The 15,894-nt window shown below is 36.0% G+C and overlaps 1 protein-coding gene across 6 annotated transcripts in view; it reads right to left on the minus strand.

The window, feature by feature from the left end:
* The window catches only part of LOC128995935 (FH1/FH2 domain-containing protein 3), a 70,055-nt gene extending 54,186 nt beyond the window's left edge, over positions 1 to 15,869 (minus strand). For 5 of the 6 annotated variants that reach the window (XM_054420999.1, XM_054420995.1, XM_054421000.1 and 2 more), the window contains exon 1: positions 14,044 to 14,245. In XM_054420999.1, coding sequence (XP_054276974.1) covers positions 14,044 to 14,208 — 165 coding nt within the window. In that variant the 5' untranslated portion in view covers positions 14,209 to 14,245. Of the gene's footprint in view, positions 1 to 14,043; positions 14,246 to 15,764 lie in introns of those variants that run through there. The other variant, XM_054420998.1, reaches the window with a different exon arrangement.
* Between the last annotated feature and the right edge of the window lie 25 nt (positions 15,870 to 15,894).

Here is a 15,894-nt window from a genome sequence, read left to right on the forward strand (position 1 = left end):
TTATCGAGCCATCAAAAAGCTACTGACTATTTTGAATGCGTTGCAGGAATAAACCGTCGGCAAACCTTTGCCTATGGTCCCTGAAGATTCGGCAGCCTACGTTGACCGTGGAAGCATGTCTTAGAATTTTCTCAGGATTAACCCTGCGACCTTCCGATTACTAGGCGAGAACTATGATCGTTACAGCTATAGAAACGGCTACCCTGACCATCACTTTCGTGACGGCGCGCCCCGCCGTGGCTGCCCACTGCCCAGACTGGGTCACTGCGCCTGCGTTATAACCGCGCAGGTAACGAGATGCGCAGCGCCTCAGTTCCGGTCTGCGCGCATGCGTCGTTCCCACGACCCGCGCATGATAATCTGTCTAATTGCTCTCCTTCCTCACATTCCAAGGGACTTCCGTTGCTCGAGTAGTTGTTCAAGAGCGTGAAAAGTGAGGGTGTTCATTGTTTTGTCGCCGGACTAAGATGGAAACGTGGGAGATTCGAGATTAGAGTAAGTCCACTTGTATCGAAAAAGGGATTTAAACTGTTGAAATTACTCATAATTAGGTTGCCTCCAAAGCTGATTTCGAAGAAAATATGGGTCACTAAACTTTGTATTTAATTTTTAAAATTTTCACAACCGTAATGCAGTATTAGAAGATCGAATTCATTCATTACGACTAGTAAAAAAAATTTTGAAAACACACATTTTTACATTCACGCGCTCATTGCGAAGTAGCATTTAACATTCAGAGGTCGTATGAAACGTCTACCAGCTGGCATGTGAACGCCTTGTGGTCTATAACCAGATAAACTTTTATGAAATACACAGAAACATCAATTGTTTTATATATATATATTAAATATTTAAGTAAATAAGTACAACTGAGCACCCTGAATATTATATTTTATAAAAAGAAGTGACATGTTTCGGACATTAGTCCATTTTCAAACTTCAAAATAAATTTCAAAATATATATATAACTATTATGTTTCAACGGCGATTTTAGGTTTTGTTTTGTTTACATATTTTGTGAAAGAGGTACTATAAATCAACAATTGTTTGCTCTTCTCTCTTCCCCTGCTGCCATGGTTTGCCGGTACAACTAAATCTTTAAATCTACCAAATTTGATTTCGGTTTTCAGGTACAAGGCACGTTTCAAACAAAAATGGGCCGGATTCAGCATGCAAAGGACATTTCCAATTTAAAAAACCTTAACTTCACAAGAGCCAATATGTTGGTGCAATTACATTAGCGAAATCAAGCTGCGTGTAAACAAGCCAGGTAACCCAGTCTAAATTGGGCAGTGAGTGGGAGGATGTTTCTAAACTGGAGCGTTCGTCTTTTAGCGTTCATCAAAGAAACAGTTCACCGCTGTTGAAACGCTTCCGTTTATCTTTCGCCCTTAATGGCGTGCAAAGCGGCCAACTAGGAAGAGGGAAGCGAAGTTGCGAGATGTGGGAAAGTGATTTTGCAAGAGTTGTCTATGAGCCAGAAAGGTTGGACAAACAAAACGCTAACATTCGTAGCCCACGCATCATCAGACATCTGTTGTCACCCAGTTGGCAATGGATCAGCTGCACTCCCTTTCAATCTGTATTGCTTCCCTAGGATTGATTTTAGCGGGGGTAAGTTCTTCAATAATGGCAACACTGAGATAATTCTCGTCCCCTGTGATACCTACTCTTTTTGGTTTCTAGAATGTGGAAAGCTGTTACCCAAGGAATTACGACCTTTGAGGGTAATTTATGAAATAATGGATAGTTTTGCGCAAGGTTTCTCGTCATGACGAACATTTTAAGTATATATGGTTTATGGGGGTGTGACCTTTTTTATCAAAAGTTCATGGGTACTTTGGGATTTATATATGGATATTAATCACCGATTATCATTGATTCGGATTCTATCTTAGTTACATAGTTTGGAGAGACTAGACAGGATATAAGTTAATGAACTTACAAATGGCGGTCCACCAAGAACAATTAGCAAGTTACAAAGTAAGGCTGGTAAGACTCGAAGACTCTATAAGGTTCCTGTGTTGCCAATAATAAACAGTGTTGCCTTACACCAAGTAAAAATTAGCAATAGTTACAAATAAGGCTAGTAAGACTCGGATACTCTATGAGGTTCCCGTGTTGCCAATAATAAACAGTGTTGCCTTACACCAAGTAAAAATTAGCAATAGTTACAAATAAGGCTAGTAAGACTCGGAGACTCTATGAGGTTCCCGTGTTGCCAATAATAAACAGTGTTGCCTTACACCAAGTATTAATTATAAGACTCGGATACTTTATGAGGTTCCCGTGTTGCCAATAATAAACAGTGTTGCCTTACACCAAGTATAAATTATAAGACTCGGATACTTTATGAGGTTCCCGTGTTGCCAATAATAAACAGTGTTGCCTTACACCAAGTAAAAATTAGCAATAGTTACAAATAAGGCTAGTAAGACTCGGAGACTCTATGAGGTTCCCGTGTTGCCAATAATAAACAGTGTTGCCTTACACCAAGTAAAAATTATAAGACTCGGATACTTTATGAGGTTCCCGTGTTGCCAATAATAAACAGTGTTGCCTTACACCAAGTAAAAATTAGCAATAGTTACAAATAAGGCTAGTAAGACTCGGAGACTCTATGAGGTTCCCGTGTTGCCAATAATAAACAGTGTTGCCTTAAACCAAGTAAAAATTATAAGACTCGGATACTTTATGAGGTTCCCGTGTTGCCAATAATAAACAGTGTTGCCTTACACCAAGTAAAAATTAGCAATAGTTACAAATAAGGCTAGTAAGACTCGGAGACTCTATGAGGTTCCCGTGTTGCCAATAATAAACAGTGTTGCCTTACACCAAGTATTAATTATAAGACTCGGATACTTTATGAGGTTCCCGTGTTGCCAATAATAAACAGTGTTGCCTTACACCAAGTATAAATTATAAGACTCGGATACTTTATGAGGTTCCCGTGTTGCCAATAATAAACAGTGTTGCCTTACACTAAGTAAAAATTATAAGACTCGGATACTTTATGAGGTTCCCGTGTTGCCAATAATAAACAGTGTTGCCTTACACCAAGTAAAAATTAGCAATAGTTACAAATAAGGCTAGTAAGACTCGGAGACACTATGAGGTTCCCGTGTTGCCAATAATAAACAGTGTTGCCTTACACCAAGTAAAAATTATAAGACTCGGATACTTTATGAGGTTCCCGTGTTGCCAATAATAAACAGTGTTGCCTTACACCAAGTAAAAATTAGCAATAGTTACAAATAAGGCTAGTAAGACTCGGAGACTCTATGAGGTTCCCGTGTTGCCAATAATAAACAGTGTTGCCTTACACCAAGTAAAAATTAGCCGACTAAATTAGAAATACAAAATAAATCTAGGGAGATTGAGAGAGATCACAAAAGTTCCCGTTGCCAACACACGTTGTTACCTCCAAGTAATAAGGATTACACTGTACTGTAACACAGAAAGACAGAACAACACTAGTTCCCATGTTATGATATTATCTGGGCCGAGATACGATGTAATTGTGCTATTATTGTGAACTGTAACATATTACACGCTTCACTCCCGTCACAACAAGCTGCACTTTCACCCTGAATGCTAACTCTGTGCATGCAGCTCTTTACCATAACCTGCTAAGCATACGGCTGGAACATGTCGCTGGTTCTCTTTTGATAAACTCTGTGCCTGTTTGGGTGGAAAGAAGTTTCAATAGGCGACTCCTCGTTTTTTTTATTCAGGTGGCTATTTGAATGTCTTAAACATTTATAAAAAATGCATTCATCTTCCACGAAATTCTTGTGACTGTAAGTTTTATGGAACAACTTACGACTCTCACAGAACCTAATAAAACCAAAGAAGAAAGACAAAGACATCTAATAAAACAAATTTGTATTCTGTGGCCTCTCTCATTATTGTGTATTATAAAAACATATGAATGAACAAGATTGATGGTGTATGGTGTATCGCGCCTTAAAATGCATATTCAGTGCTTTACTTGTTGGTTATAGACAGTGGTGTTAAAAGACAGCACAACACTGCGTTTAAGGGAAAGTTGTTCCTCAAATCTTTGTGGATATTCCGGTAATCGAATAATGTACGTTCCTCTCGCATGGAAGAGACACTGAGAGGCCACTGGTCAAGTAAATCGCCCAAACACAACAGTCAAAACTAGTTAACTAAACAGCAATCAACCTGTCTGTTGGAGGTTGGAATACGTGTACATGCATTACAATGATTCAAAAGTAGGTATAACTAGTGGAACCCCGTCGAAATCGACGGTTAATCTTGAGGTTTTATGTAAATTCAGCTAACTGCGATAGATAGAGTGAAGTCATTAAAATCTTAGTTAAATGAAGGGAGGATAAGCATAATAATAAGTATGACGATTGTGTTCCCTAAAAAACGTGATTGTTGAATTCGTTTAACACAATATGTCCTACCTTTTTATCGGCTTTAGGTTGCCCAAAAGGTTTTTTAGGAGTCTTTATAATTGTTTGTTCATGAGTTTGTTTCATGTCAAAGCCACTTTCACTATATGGGAGAATGAGTTCATATAATTAGTCTATCATGTTACGGAAAGAGTCAATATTTATTAGTAACAACTAATTCCATCTGCTGTAGAAAAATCATTCAGATTGTATCCAGATTTATAAGTAAAATCTTCATCTTTGGTCATAAAAATACAGAATTTTATCAGCATTTAAATAAGTTTTTTTTTGTATTTGATAAAAATATCTGATTCTCCAGATAGCAGTAACATTCTTACTTCGATCTAAGCAATTTTAATTCCTTCTCTTGCCACATCGACCCATGTATTTAATCATCCTGTTCTTACTTGATAATTCATTAACTTATGGGGTAGTTTTACCTGGCCATATCGACCACATAAAGCTGTGCATGTTTTTCGTGGATGGAATGAACCATAATTGTAGGAAATTTCATCACAAATCTTGAACATTTGCGGAAAAAAATCCATAACCTAGTCCAGCCTTGATAACAAATCATGCAAATGCGATGAGATGTGATGATACTATTGTGTTTCCGAATGTTTTGTATGTAGTGAGGTTTAGATGCATTGTTCGGCCTAGCTACATGTGTACATCAAAGTAAAAACCCTGTAGACCTACACTTTTTTTTAAATACCTGAATTGACATTAGTTCACCTGCTTCACCAAAACCATAGATGAAACATACTCCGTAGTTAGTCTATTCCAAAACTTGAACACAGCTCTCATCCTCAACGTAAGTTACTCATCTATGACACAATTTTCAACCCGATTATCAAAAACTTTCATACCAATAAATGAATTTCTGGTGTTCTTTCTTGAATTTCAACCTTACAATATATATAAGATAACCTGATAAGGAATAATTATATGTTCCTTTGAAAATGATATGTCACACTTATTTCATAATTTAAAATTTTCTAAGAGCAATAAAGCATAGATTTTTGAACAAAACATTTAAAACTAATCATAAATTCATCATTTTGTAGAAACTATAAAAAACTTGCCATGCAGTGGAGAATCAATTTAAAATCATAAATAATAATGTAAACATTTAATTTTGACAGTTTCAGTAGACCTTTGAATACAATTTTAATATTAACAGCTGGTTCATTAATAGCTTAATTAATTAATTAATTTCATTAATTATGCTGGTAGTGTAAAATTATCCATATGGCCATAATGTAAATACAATTGCTGAGTGAAGTTTAAAGGCCTGTGGGGCAGAGCCCCAAGGAAATTTACCTCGTTTCTCTTTTGAGGGCTCACCTACAGACCAATACCACAGACAATATAATACATTAAAGTAATATATTGTCTGTGCCAATACCTTTCTTTAGACACCCCTACCAAGTTTCTACACCCAGCCGTTCTCTCAAATTAGCTGTGACAAAAACCCCGTTTTCCTCCATAAGAATAACATGGGATGGGACTTTAAAGGCCACTGGGGCAGAGCCCCAAGGGAATTTACCACGTTTCTCTTTTGATGGCTCATCTACAGACCAAGACCTTTCTTTAGACACCCCTACCGAGTTTCTACGACCAGCCGTTCTCTCAAAATAGCTATGACAAAGAAAAACAGTTTCAAATTAATATATAGATAATATATTTTCAAAACTATAGCCAATAGAGTTTTGTAGTGATAAGGCTACACTCATAACCTAACTATGTAGTGTTATATATTCAATGGTACTATCATTGACTTAGATGACTCGTCCTATTGTAATTCTAATTCAGATTAAAATGATTTTCTATGAGTGTGTTTGTGTTTGCTATCTCTTTTCAGTGGTGTTGGTGACGAGCAAGTGCGCTGAAGGATAATGATTCTGATCAATAATGATGATGAATCCGGCCCTTAAGGATTATGAATCTGGCCTTTAAAGATGACGAATTCGGCCCTTAAGGATGATGAATCCAGCCCTTAAGGATTATGAATCCGGCCCTTAAGGATGATGAATCTGATCCTTAAGGATTATGAATCCGGCCCTTAAAGATGACGAATCCGGTCCTTAAAGATGATGAATCTGATCCTTGTGGATGATGAATTTAATAAATCTATTAATAGGGGGCATAATTTCAAAGCGGTTTCGATACATAATAAAACGTTTATACGAATACGTACAGTCCATCCAATTACACACTGACAACCATTTCTGGCCCACTCAAAAGGTTTGTATGTTTATGTTTATAGTCAATGATACTATTGATACTGTTCTCTCAACACATAGAACCACAATCACCATAACTGCACTTGTTACAGACACCGTCTGAAGGTGACGAAGATGGTCTTGGTTATGTCAGCTGATCGCTGACCTGTACCTACCAACAGCTGTTCTCATGACCAGTTCGAATTATGTTTCCTGTCGGGCCATTGTACGAAACCGCACCGCATCTTCGCGACTTCCAAATTGATCTTTAAACGCGGTTTACTTCCTCTTTATGCTATTTTCCCAGTTATTGAGGTGAAAAATGGCGTTTTAAAAGTCCCCTGTCGTTTAACGGGATTGTTAACGTTTCATGTTAACAGGTCTTGTGTTTCGTTGCTGTGTTTCCGTTGAAATGGTGTTTGAATTTCCGTCAAAAGCTATTTTCAGTCACAGTATGACAGTATATGCTGTTAATTAACAGTATAAAATGTATTCATACAGTAAACCCTCTTTAAACTGGAACCTGTTACAGACAGCTGATTGATAGCAGTTTAAAAAGTTATAAATTTGTAAAAGCTTTGAATGCCCCAATAGACTAGTAAAATTGTTGGTTAACCTAGAAGTAATTGTAATATAATTTCTGTCAATGGTTTCTTATGTAAAAATGGCTGAAAAAAACGATGGTGAAAAGTCTACCACTCTACGGAGGTGCGTTGGCCTTGTATGAAAGGTTTTTCAAAATGGCTGCCGGAAATATTTATGTTTTTAGCCAATGAGTCCTAAATTATTACAGGTAGCTTAAATAAGTAAATGAGTAAATTTTAAAGAATTAAATTGCGCAACTTTTAGTATATAATAAGTTAAGTTAAGTTAAGTACTTAAATTCTTACAAGAAAATAATGTTGTCAAACAATTTTAATAATTTATTGTAATTCAGGGAAATTTTGAGTTATGGATTTCAAGTTAGCAACAATGATTGTTTTGTTCCAGCTGAGAGTTCTAATTGTTGTTGTTAATATTTCAACATGTTTCTAGTTTACTTTCATGAGTTTCTTGTTAATCCCCTTTAGTATGACGATTAAAATAAAATATAAAAATGAATATCGAAACCTGTTTTATTTGTGAACAAATTATACACGACAGTTGTGAGGTGTCATATCTCACTGAAAAAGGAATTGAAGCAATACACCGACCTGTAAGGCAAGGAAAATAACTGAATTCCATGTAATTGTTGGTCAAAAAGTTCATAAAAAATGTAGGGTGCTGTTTATTAATTTAAAGTCTCCATTCAGAGAGCAGGAGGATGGAACCAGTTGTTCCCGTTTGACCCGTTCGACACGTTTTAGTGAAACCTATTTTGATTTCAAAAGTAATTTTGACATATAAATAGAGGAAAAAACGAATGGATTGAAGCTCGGACGCTAAACTTAAGAACATCAGGGCTATAAAAGTGCAGCGAACGTAATGATGAAAGGGCTGACAAAGTCAAAATACGGTTTCTAAATGTGTTCGATTTGCCTGCTATGAAAGCATGCTATCAAAAACAATAATAGTAAACTTTCGAAATGGAAAATCTATACCACAACAACTTAGTGGCGTTCCTAAAACTCAGCCCGGTCGCCCAGGAGATGAAGTAATCCACGAAGCTTTTTAAAAGTCGCAATGTACATGAGAACAATTAACCATCAGTGACATAAAATGAAAGAATTTCTTCCTGCAACCTGTGAGTATGAACCTTATTCAGATAAGTTTATGAAACAGAACTCAGATACCATTTTGAGAATGAAATCTTTATTGACACAGTTGGAACTAAGGACATTGTTACTTTTAAAAGTACAGCTTCTTATGTGTTGCAGGAGTATCATAAATCAAAAACTAAAGATGAGACTGAAAAAGAACAAATAAATATGATTTCAGCTGCAGCCACATTAATCCGCAACGAGATTAAAGATATTCCTATTGTTGTGGTAGAGATTTTCCATTTCGAAAGTTTACTAAATATTGTTTATGATAACATGCTTTCATAGCAGGCGAATCGTATACATAGACGTTGTATTTTGACTTTGTCAGCCCATTTATCATTACGTTCGCTGCACTTTTATAGCACTGGTGTTCTTAAGTTTAGCGTCCGAGCTTCAAACCATTCGTTTTTTCCTCTGTTTATAAGCTTAATTCAGCTGTGCACAAAAAAAATTACTTTTGAAATCAAAATAGGTTTCACTAAAATGTGTCAAACGGGAACAACTGGTTTCATCCTCCTGTTTTCTGAATGGAGACTTTAAGCTAATAAACTGCGCCCTACATTTGTTATGAACTTTTTGACCAACAATTACATGGAATTCAGTTATTTTTCTTGCCTTACAGGTTCGGTGTATTGATTCAATTCCTTTTTCGGTGAGAGAAGACACCTCACAACGGTCTTGTATAATTTCTTCACAAAAAAAAAACAGGTTTCGATATTCATTTTTCTATTTTACAATCGTCATACGAAGGGGGACTAACAAGAAACTCATGAAAGTAAACTAGAAACATGTTGAAATATTAACAACAACAATAAGAACTCTCAGTTGGAACAAAACAATCATTGTTGCCAACTTCAAATCCATTATTAAAAATTTCCCTGAATTACAATAAATTATTAAAATTGTTTGACAACATTATTTTCTTGTAAGAATGTAAGTACTTAACTTAACTTATTATATACCAAAAGTTGCGCAATTTAATTCTTTAAAATTTACTCATTTACTTATTTAAGCTACCTGTAATAATTTAGGACTTATTGGCTAAAAACATAAATATTTCCGGTAGCCATTTTGAAAAACCTTTCATACAAGGTTAACGCACCTCCGTAGAGTGGTAGACTTTTCACCATCGTTTTTTTCAGCTATTTTTACATAAGAATCCATTGCCAGAAATTATATTACAATTACTTCTAGGTACAGGTAAATTTTAAGCTATTTTTACTAGTCTACAACATAAATTACACAGTTTCGAGTAAAAAAAAACTTAAATGATTCAGTAGTCAAAGAACTCGGAATAGGCATAGGCTACTCTTTTCAGGCGGTTTTGTAAATAAAATGTCTTTGATTTAATACAAGGGGTACCAAATATAGCAAACTACCCCGGAATATCGCTGCCTTTTTCCATATTAAACTTATTTAATTTCATCCAGTTTTTCATCCGAACTACTTGGAGGGATTGGATCCCCGGATGAATAAGGTATCAATGTAAATTCTACACCTATCGCTTGCGTCATGGAACCCTGGAATGTTCTGTGTCATTTATAGATAACGTCGTGTTTCAAGGTTTAGGTTTTACACAAAATACTGATGAATCTCGGCCTCACATCATGTTAAAGATAACAATGATAAGAGAGGTTCAAGGACTCTAATAGGTAAAGTAGGCTGGCGGTAAATTATGACTAGTATACTTGAACAAAACAGATTTTGCACATTTTACTTTTCTAAACAAGGATTATTGATACCAAAATATGTTTTTTTAGTCTACACCAGTGGCATTAGGTATTAAAGAGTTCCAAACACTTCAAAGAGAAAGCAACCCCCAAATGTTTGATGATGTGTTCAGGCAGGATCGTACCCGAGTCTCTTGTCCCAAACTCCGAGACGCTTAACACAACTTCACAACTTTGGCGCTGTAATTCTAAATACTGTACATAAATAATATGTTAATTAAATAATTGTGTTTTTCTTGACATAATCAAATTATCTCATAATATAACCCCGTGGTGATTCAGTATGCATTGATTGTTAATTCCATAGCTATTTGAAAATTGTTAGCATGAAGTATCAAACAAGTATTCAAAGCTTGTATGTGTTGCAGGTAGGTACAAGTGATCCGTATAAGAATCTCGCTATTGCCGTGGTCATTATGATAAGACCTAGGTCTGAGAAAATTACAATCCTCTTTCGTTTGAAATTTGTTATTACTGTAGTCAAAACATTGTTCATCAATACGTAAAAAAGTTAAATCCGTTTTGACGTTGTCAATCCACTACCTATATCGTTAGTATCGCGGAATTATCGTTCCATTATCTATCATATTATATCGTCAAAACAAAATCATGTCTTCACAAGAAATAGTCACGTACATTAAACCATTGACTAAGGAAACAAAAGTTTCCCTTGTCTGTGATTAAACGTTAATAGAGGGACATAAACATTATTTAAAGAATAGTTAACACTATAGCCCGCCAAATAAAATGATTTTATCTCATAGTCATTGTATCAATACTTGAGGCTATCATGAATAATTCATCATTCAAATCAGCTAAGGGTATTTATATTACTTGGGTATTCTGCGTCTATTCAGAGTCGTTAAAAGTGCGTTATCTCCTCTTGCTATCTTCGTGGGTGGTAATGTAATTGTTCGTTGTGTTGTATATCCACAAATAGATTTGACATTATTTATTTATTTGATTACTAGCTGAATACCCGTCCTTCGTACGGGGTTGGCACATAAGTTTAAAATGCTTATTGCAGTTATACTCAAGCTTTGCGTTTGCAATTGGGGGGGGGGGGAGGACAAAGTTTGATAAAATTCGCTTCTAATTCTAAAATTGATCAATTGTACCATACTATGGTATTACACATCTACCATAGCCATAATGTTCTACTACTTCACATTAACAATAAAGAAAAATAAATTATTACAAATTAACATAAAAAACAAAAAACATAACAGTAAACAATCCTACTTTTACAGTTCTCATTGCGTATCACAGCTTTTTGTTGCTGCTTAGTTCAAATTAGCTGTTTACATAAATGCAAAAAAATTATAGTGCTGCAACCTGTTGGTAAATCTTATAACTTTTTAATGCTTTTGTATATCATAGAACCAACTTTTTAGTTGAAACAGCTGACTAAATTCTCTAATTCCCTTTAAATATGAATACTCATAAGGTTAACATGGGGAACAACAGAGCCACTGGGGCGGAGCCCGAAAGGATTTTTGAGATAAGAATATGCCTATATGTTAATCGGGAATGTGAGCTATCATCATGCCAAATTTCAGCCCAATCCATCCAGTTGTTTATGCGTGATTGAACTTCAAACAAACAAACAAACAAACAAACACACAAACTTTCACATTTATAATATTAGTAAGATTGGTTGATCGTAACAAAACAACTAACTATTTGTGTTCCTCGTAATAGTTTATTATTGATTCAACTTTTATATACCGTATATCAATACAATTAATGCGCAGATATTAACCATATAAAACCCTTGAGCTATTACCTGTTTGAATGGAACTACAATCACGGTTACACTATGGGCACCTTTTCTACTGGTTTATTTACACTGTGTATATTAAAACGCGCTTAAATAAGCTTTAAGCTCTGAGTAATTAAATCACGACTACACAAGTAGAAGACTGTGCCAACCAGGTCGGTTCTGGAACACTGGAACTAAACTGTCAAGCTTTGATTTCTGGTTAAAATAGACTCTACAGCCGCAAACTCGGAGCTGTCTAGTCACCAGGCGATGATTTATTGTTATTCACTAAGTCTTAAACAATGGCAGCAGTACTTACTATTTTATGGAGATAAATTAAATTCGTTTGTCAATTATTATGTATAAATTTATTTATAATAACTTGTATGGATATTTTTGAACAAATATAAAAATTCATATAAAGGAGACCACATTAGTTTTACACCATGTCGTGGGTCCTTTTTTATGTCCTTTTGTTTTTAAACCACCATTCTATACTGGGCGTTGGTTTAAATGGCAAAGGCTCAATCATTGTATCTTATGGTCCTGATGGCAAAAGCTAGTATTCAACCATCCAAGTGAAAATCCGCGTACTCTGAAAGTTTCCTACGAGAGGGATATTTCATTCGTCGTTTCCAATTTTGTATTCCCTCGTTTATTCCCCGCCACCCGCGCTTTTGCCAACTTGACGAATGGTTTCCTGGAGTCGAATTCCAATCCAAGTCCCCTACAATTCGTGCCAACAGTCATCATTACGAATACTTATCCATCGGCGACAATACAAAAAAAAAAAAAAAAAAACGCAGTCAAACCTACAGTATTATAAAGTCAAACTAGTTCTGATTTCTGTGTTAACCAAATAATGTCCCCCCTCTTAATTAAGAGACATTTCTCTTGGCATAGGGCCTATTTATTTTGGCATGAATTTATTTTGATACATGTCCCGATTTAAATACAAACCCTGACAAAAGGTCAAATACATGTTTAAGATTGTTAAAAGCTGTTTTAACCTCGCATTGGCTAGTTCACATGGGTTTCAAATGCGTATAGGTATTTGGAAGGTGGAAAGCAATGTATGAGCCGTTGGGGGTGCGAAATACCAAGAGCCGTCGTCTCCAAGAAGTGACAACATCGACAAGACAAAATACTGTTAAAGCCAAACGGTTGCAGTTGAAAACTGAAGAGTCACGTGAACCAATTATGAACATTGTTATAAGACTACATTTCCGTACAGCGGATAAAGTGATACCAACGTAAACTTAACTTCAAATACCACCATGAATATATACAGATCAAAAAAATGCCCTACACGACACAGCTGATTACATTTCCTTACCATTATACACTAACAACGTCCTAAAATCAATGAAAAATCATAAAACTTTACATTAACATAGCTTACAACACTATTACCACTATACAACATATAGTAATAGATTATTACTTTATACTTATCTACACCCACCACCCAAACAAAACCCACTGAAATCCTCGAAACATTATTTCTAAAGAATAAATTCCCTGCACAGCTAATAAAATAGACCCGGACTAATACTGAATTTATCAACGCGGTAACATTTACTTGGGAACCAAGCCATGGTTCAGTAGTCTATTTCCATTGTACCCCTATATCGAGTTATCTTCAAGTAATCTTTGCTCAAAAGTAATACCAGATGTTTTCCCCTTTGTACTGTATTTTGTAGTTTGCTACTATACTGTGGATAGCTTGTTAAACACGTTGCCTTTTGTTTACGTTCCTTGTTATTTTGTTCAACCAACATGGTTACTTGGACTTGGCAAATGTAAAAAAATGTTGATTTCATTTTTTTTACGTAATTAGATTTTGGTTGACATTTTTAACTGCATTAAACACGTTTTTAGGTTATAAATAAATTATACGGTATATAACATTTGAAGGAAATAATCGTCAGAAGCAGTTATCGAGATCTTTGTGCAAGCAAGTATACATACATACAAGCAAACATTGCTCATAAGAGTATAGAATAAGCAGAAACATAGTTCATTAGTTACTACAATAGACCATCCCTTCAAACCCACAGAAATCCTGTAACACTAACTACAGTGCATATAACCAGGCCGTGATATAACCAATGCCCTACACTCTGCACTGCTGACATAAACCTCGAACTCCAAACTTACCCTGTGAGGAGCCCTCAGCAGCCTGTGGACCGCCGCTATCTGGTTGATCAGGGGCAGAGAACAGCTGAAAGTGTGTACCGGGGGACGAGGAGGCTCGGGGAAGTTGGTAGTGTAGGCGAAAGGGTCGATGTCATTGAGATATTGCACCCTACACGTTAGAGCCATCGCACAACATACAGCGTACAGCGAGTCGACCGGCCGCCGTCCGCCGACACAAAACAAAACAAAACTGAAGAAACTTGCCGTACAAGCAGCTGCAGGTAGCGCTCGTGACTGACTGCAGCGCCCCTTGCGACTAACGGAGGAACCGCTTCCTTTGTTGTGAGGGCGATTGTTGCGAGGTACCTTTGAATACTGCAAGGACTTCTCATATTGTACAATAATTTAAATCCGGTGATGGGTACTTTTAAGTTGTTAATGTTGAGTATACAAATTTTGACTGAACGTTTTGTTATTTAAGAGTAAATTTTATTACCAAGCATTAAATGTTTGGTTATAATTCATAAGGACTAGTTATCGGTTATGTTATAGTTGTATTGTTTGATTAGGGTAAACAAGTTTAATTCAGTTAAAACCAACTATCGTAACACGGATTAAACAATAATAACATGCGGTACTCACTAATGTTCAGTAGTTACGCCCGGCTTATGCTTAAGGCGGGTTTTACAGTTTGTTTCTCGTTATTTGACGTTTAAAATAATTCCACAAAATTAAACGACCTAATTATCAACATGAAAAAGATTTTAGACTTCAGCTTTTACAATAGGATGGGAATTCTACACAATTAAAGTTAAAAAAAAAGGTAAGTAAAAATGAACGAAAATCAACTCTTGTGGCTATAGGAAACTGAAAGTGTGGGGACATATTAGAAAACACGTAAGCAATAAAAAGAGTTGATTTTCGTTCATTTTTACTTAAGCCCTGTTTTAACACTGACGGCGAATCACAAATATAGGCTTAAGAATATATTTTCAGATACAGAAGGCCCAATCATTACAGCATATCCAATCACAATACTCTTGGTGTATCTGTGTTGTTAGGTGTTACAATAGGTGGAACACACGTTTACCTTCAGTATCAAATAAAAGTCAAAAACTTGACCTATGTTTATATTCTTAAAACTTAAGTGAAAATCCATTTGTTAGACACTCGACCGTCGCTGATATTTGCCGTAAAATGCGAGCCCTATTGTGCCAGCGTCGTAGAAATCTAATCTAATAATTATGTTTCTATTTTAGACCTGTACGAGTTGAGCAATTCATCATTAATAACTTAGAGCGAGGATTAGATATGTAAACGATCACGCAAACTAACTTAGCCCATTCCTACGCGCATTCCGGTTAGCAGGAATCACATATCGTGCCTTCCAGAGGATGTGCGTAGCTCACGCGAGCGGCCTGTCATTGTGGAGATATTGTGGTAGTGTACACGCGTGCGGTGCGTGATGCATGCTCAGACTTAACTGCTCAATGTCCACGCCAAACGACACTACTTCATCTTCCGTTTTTGTAATTTACTCTTGTATCAAGACTGACTTTTCCATATGTGGTTGGTCCATATTGTACCTCCAAATGCTCGATTATACCGCGTTTATATGCTACTAGCCAGCGAGTTAAACGACATGTCGGTGAATTCAACATACAACTCTAACCAATTTCTGCGACAAAAAACTTGTAATGAATATTGACAATGTAAATCCAATCAGAGAGTTAAAATTTTACCTTGATCATTCCGTTCGGTCTTGATATGGAAGGTGTCATAGCAACACTGTCGTGGACACGAACATCCGTGGGTCTGATCTCAAACACCTCCTCGCTGCTGTCTTCTGAATCTGAAACATATATTAGTTGA

Source organism: Macrosteles quadrilineatus, unplaced genomic scaffold (genome assembly GCF_028750875.1).
Source record: "Macrosteles quadrilineatus isolate MER2022 unplaced genomic scaffold, UCM_ALF_1.0 Scaffold_5__1_contigs__length_97177068, whole genome shotgun sequence".
Lineage (NCBI taxonomy): Eukaryota > Metazoa > Arthropoda > Insecta > Hemiptera > Cicadellidae > Macrosteles > Macrosteles quadrilineatus.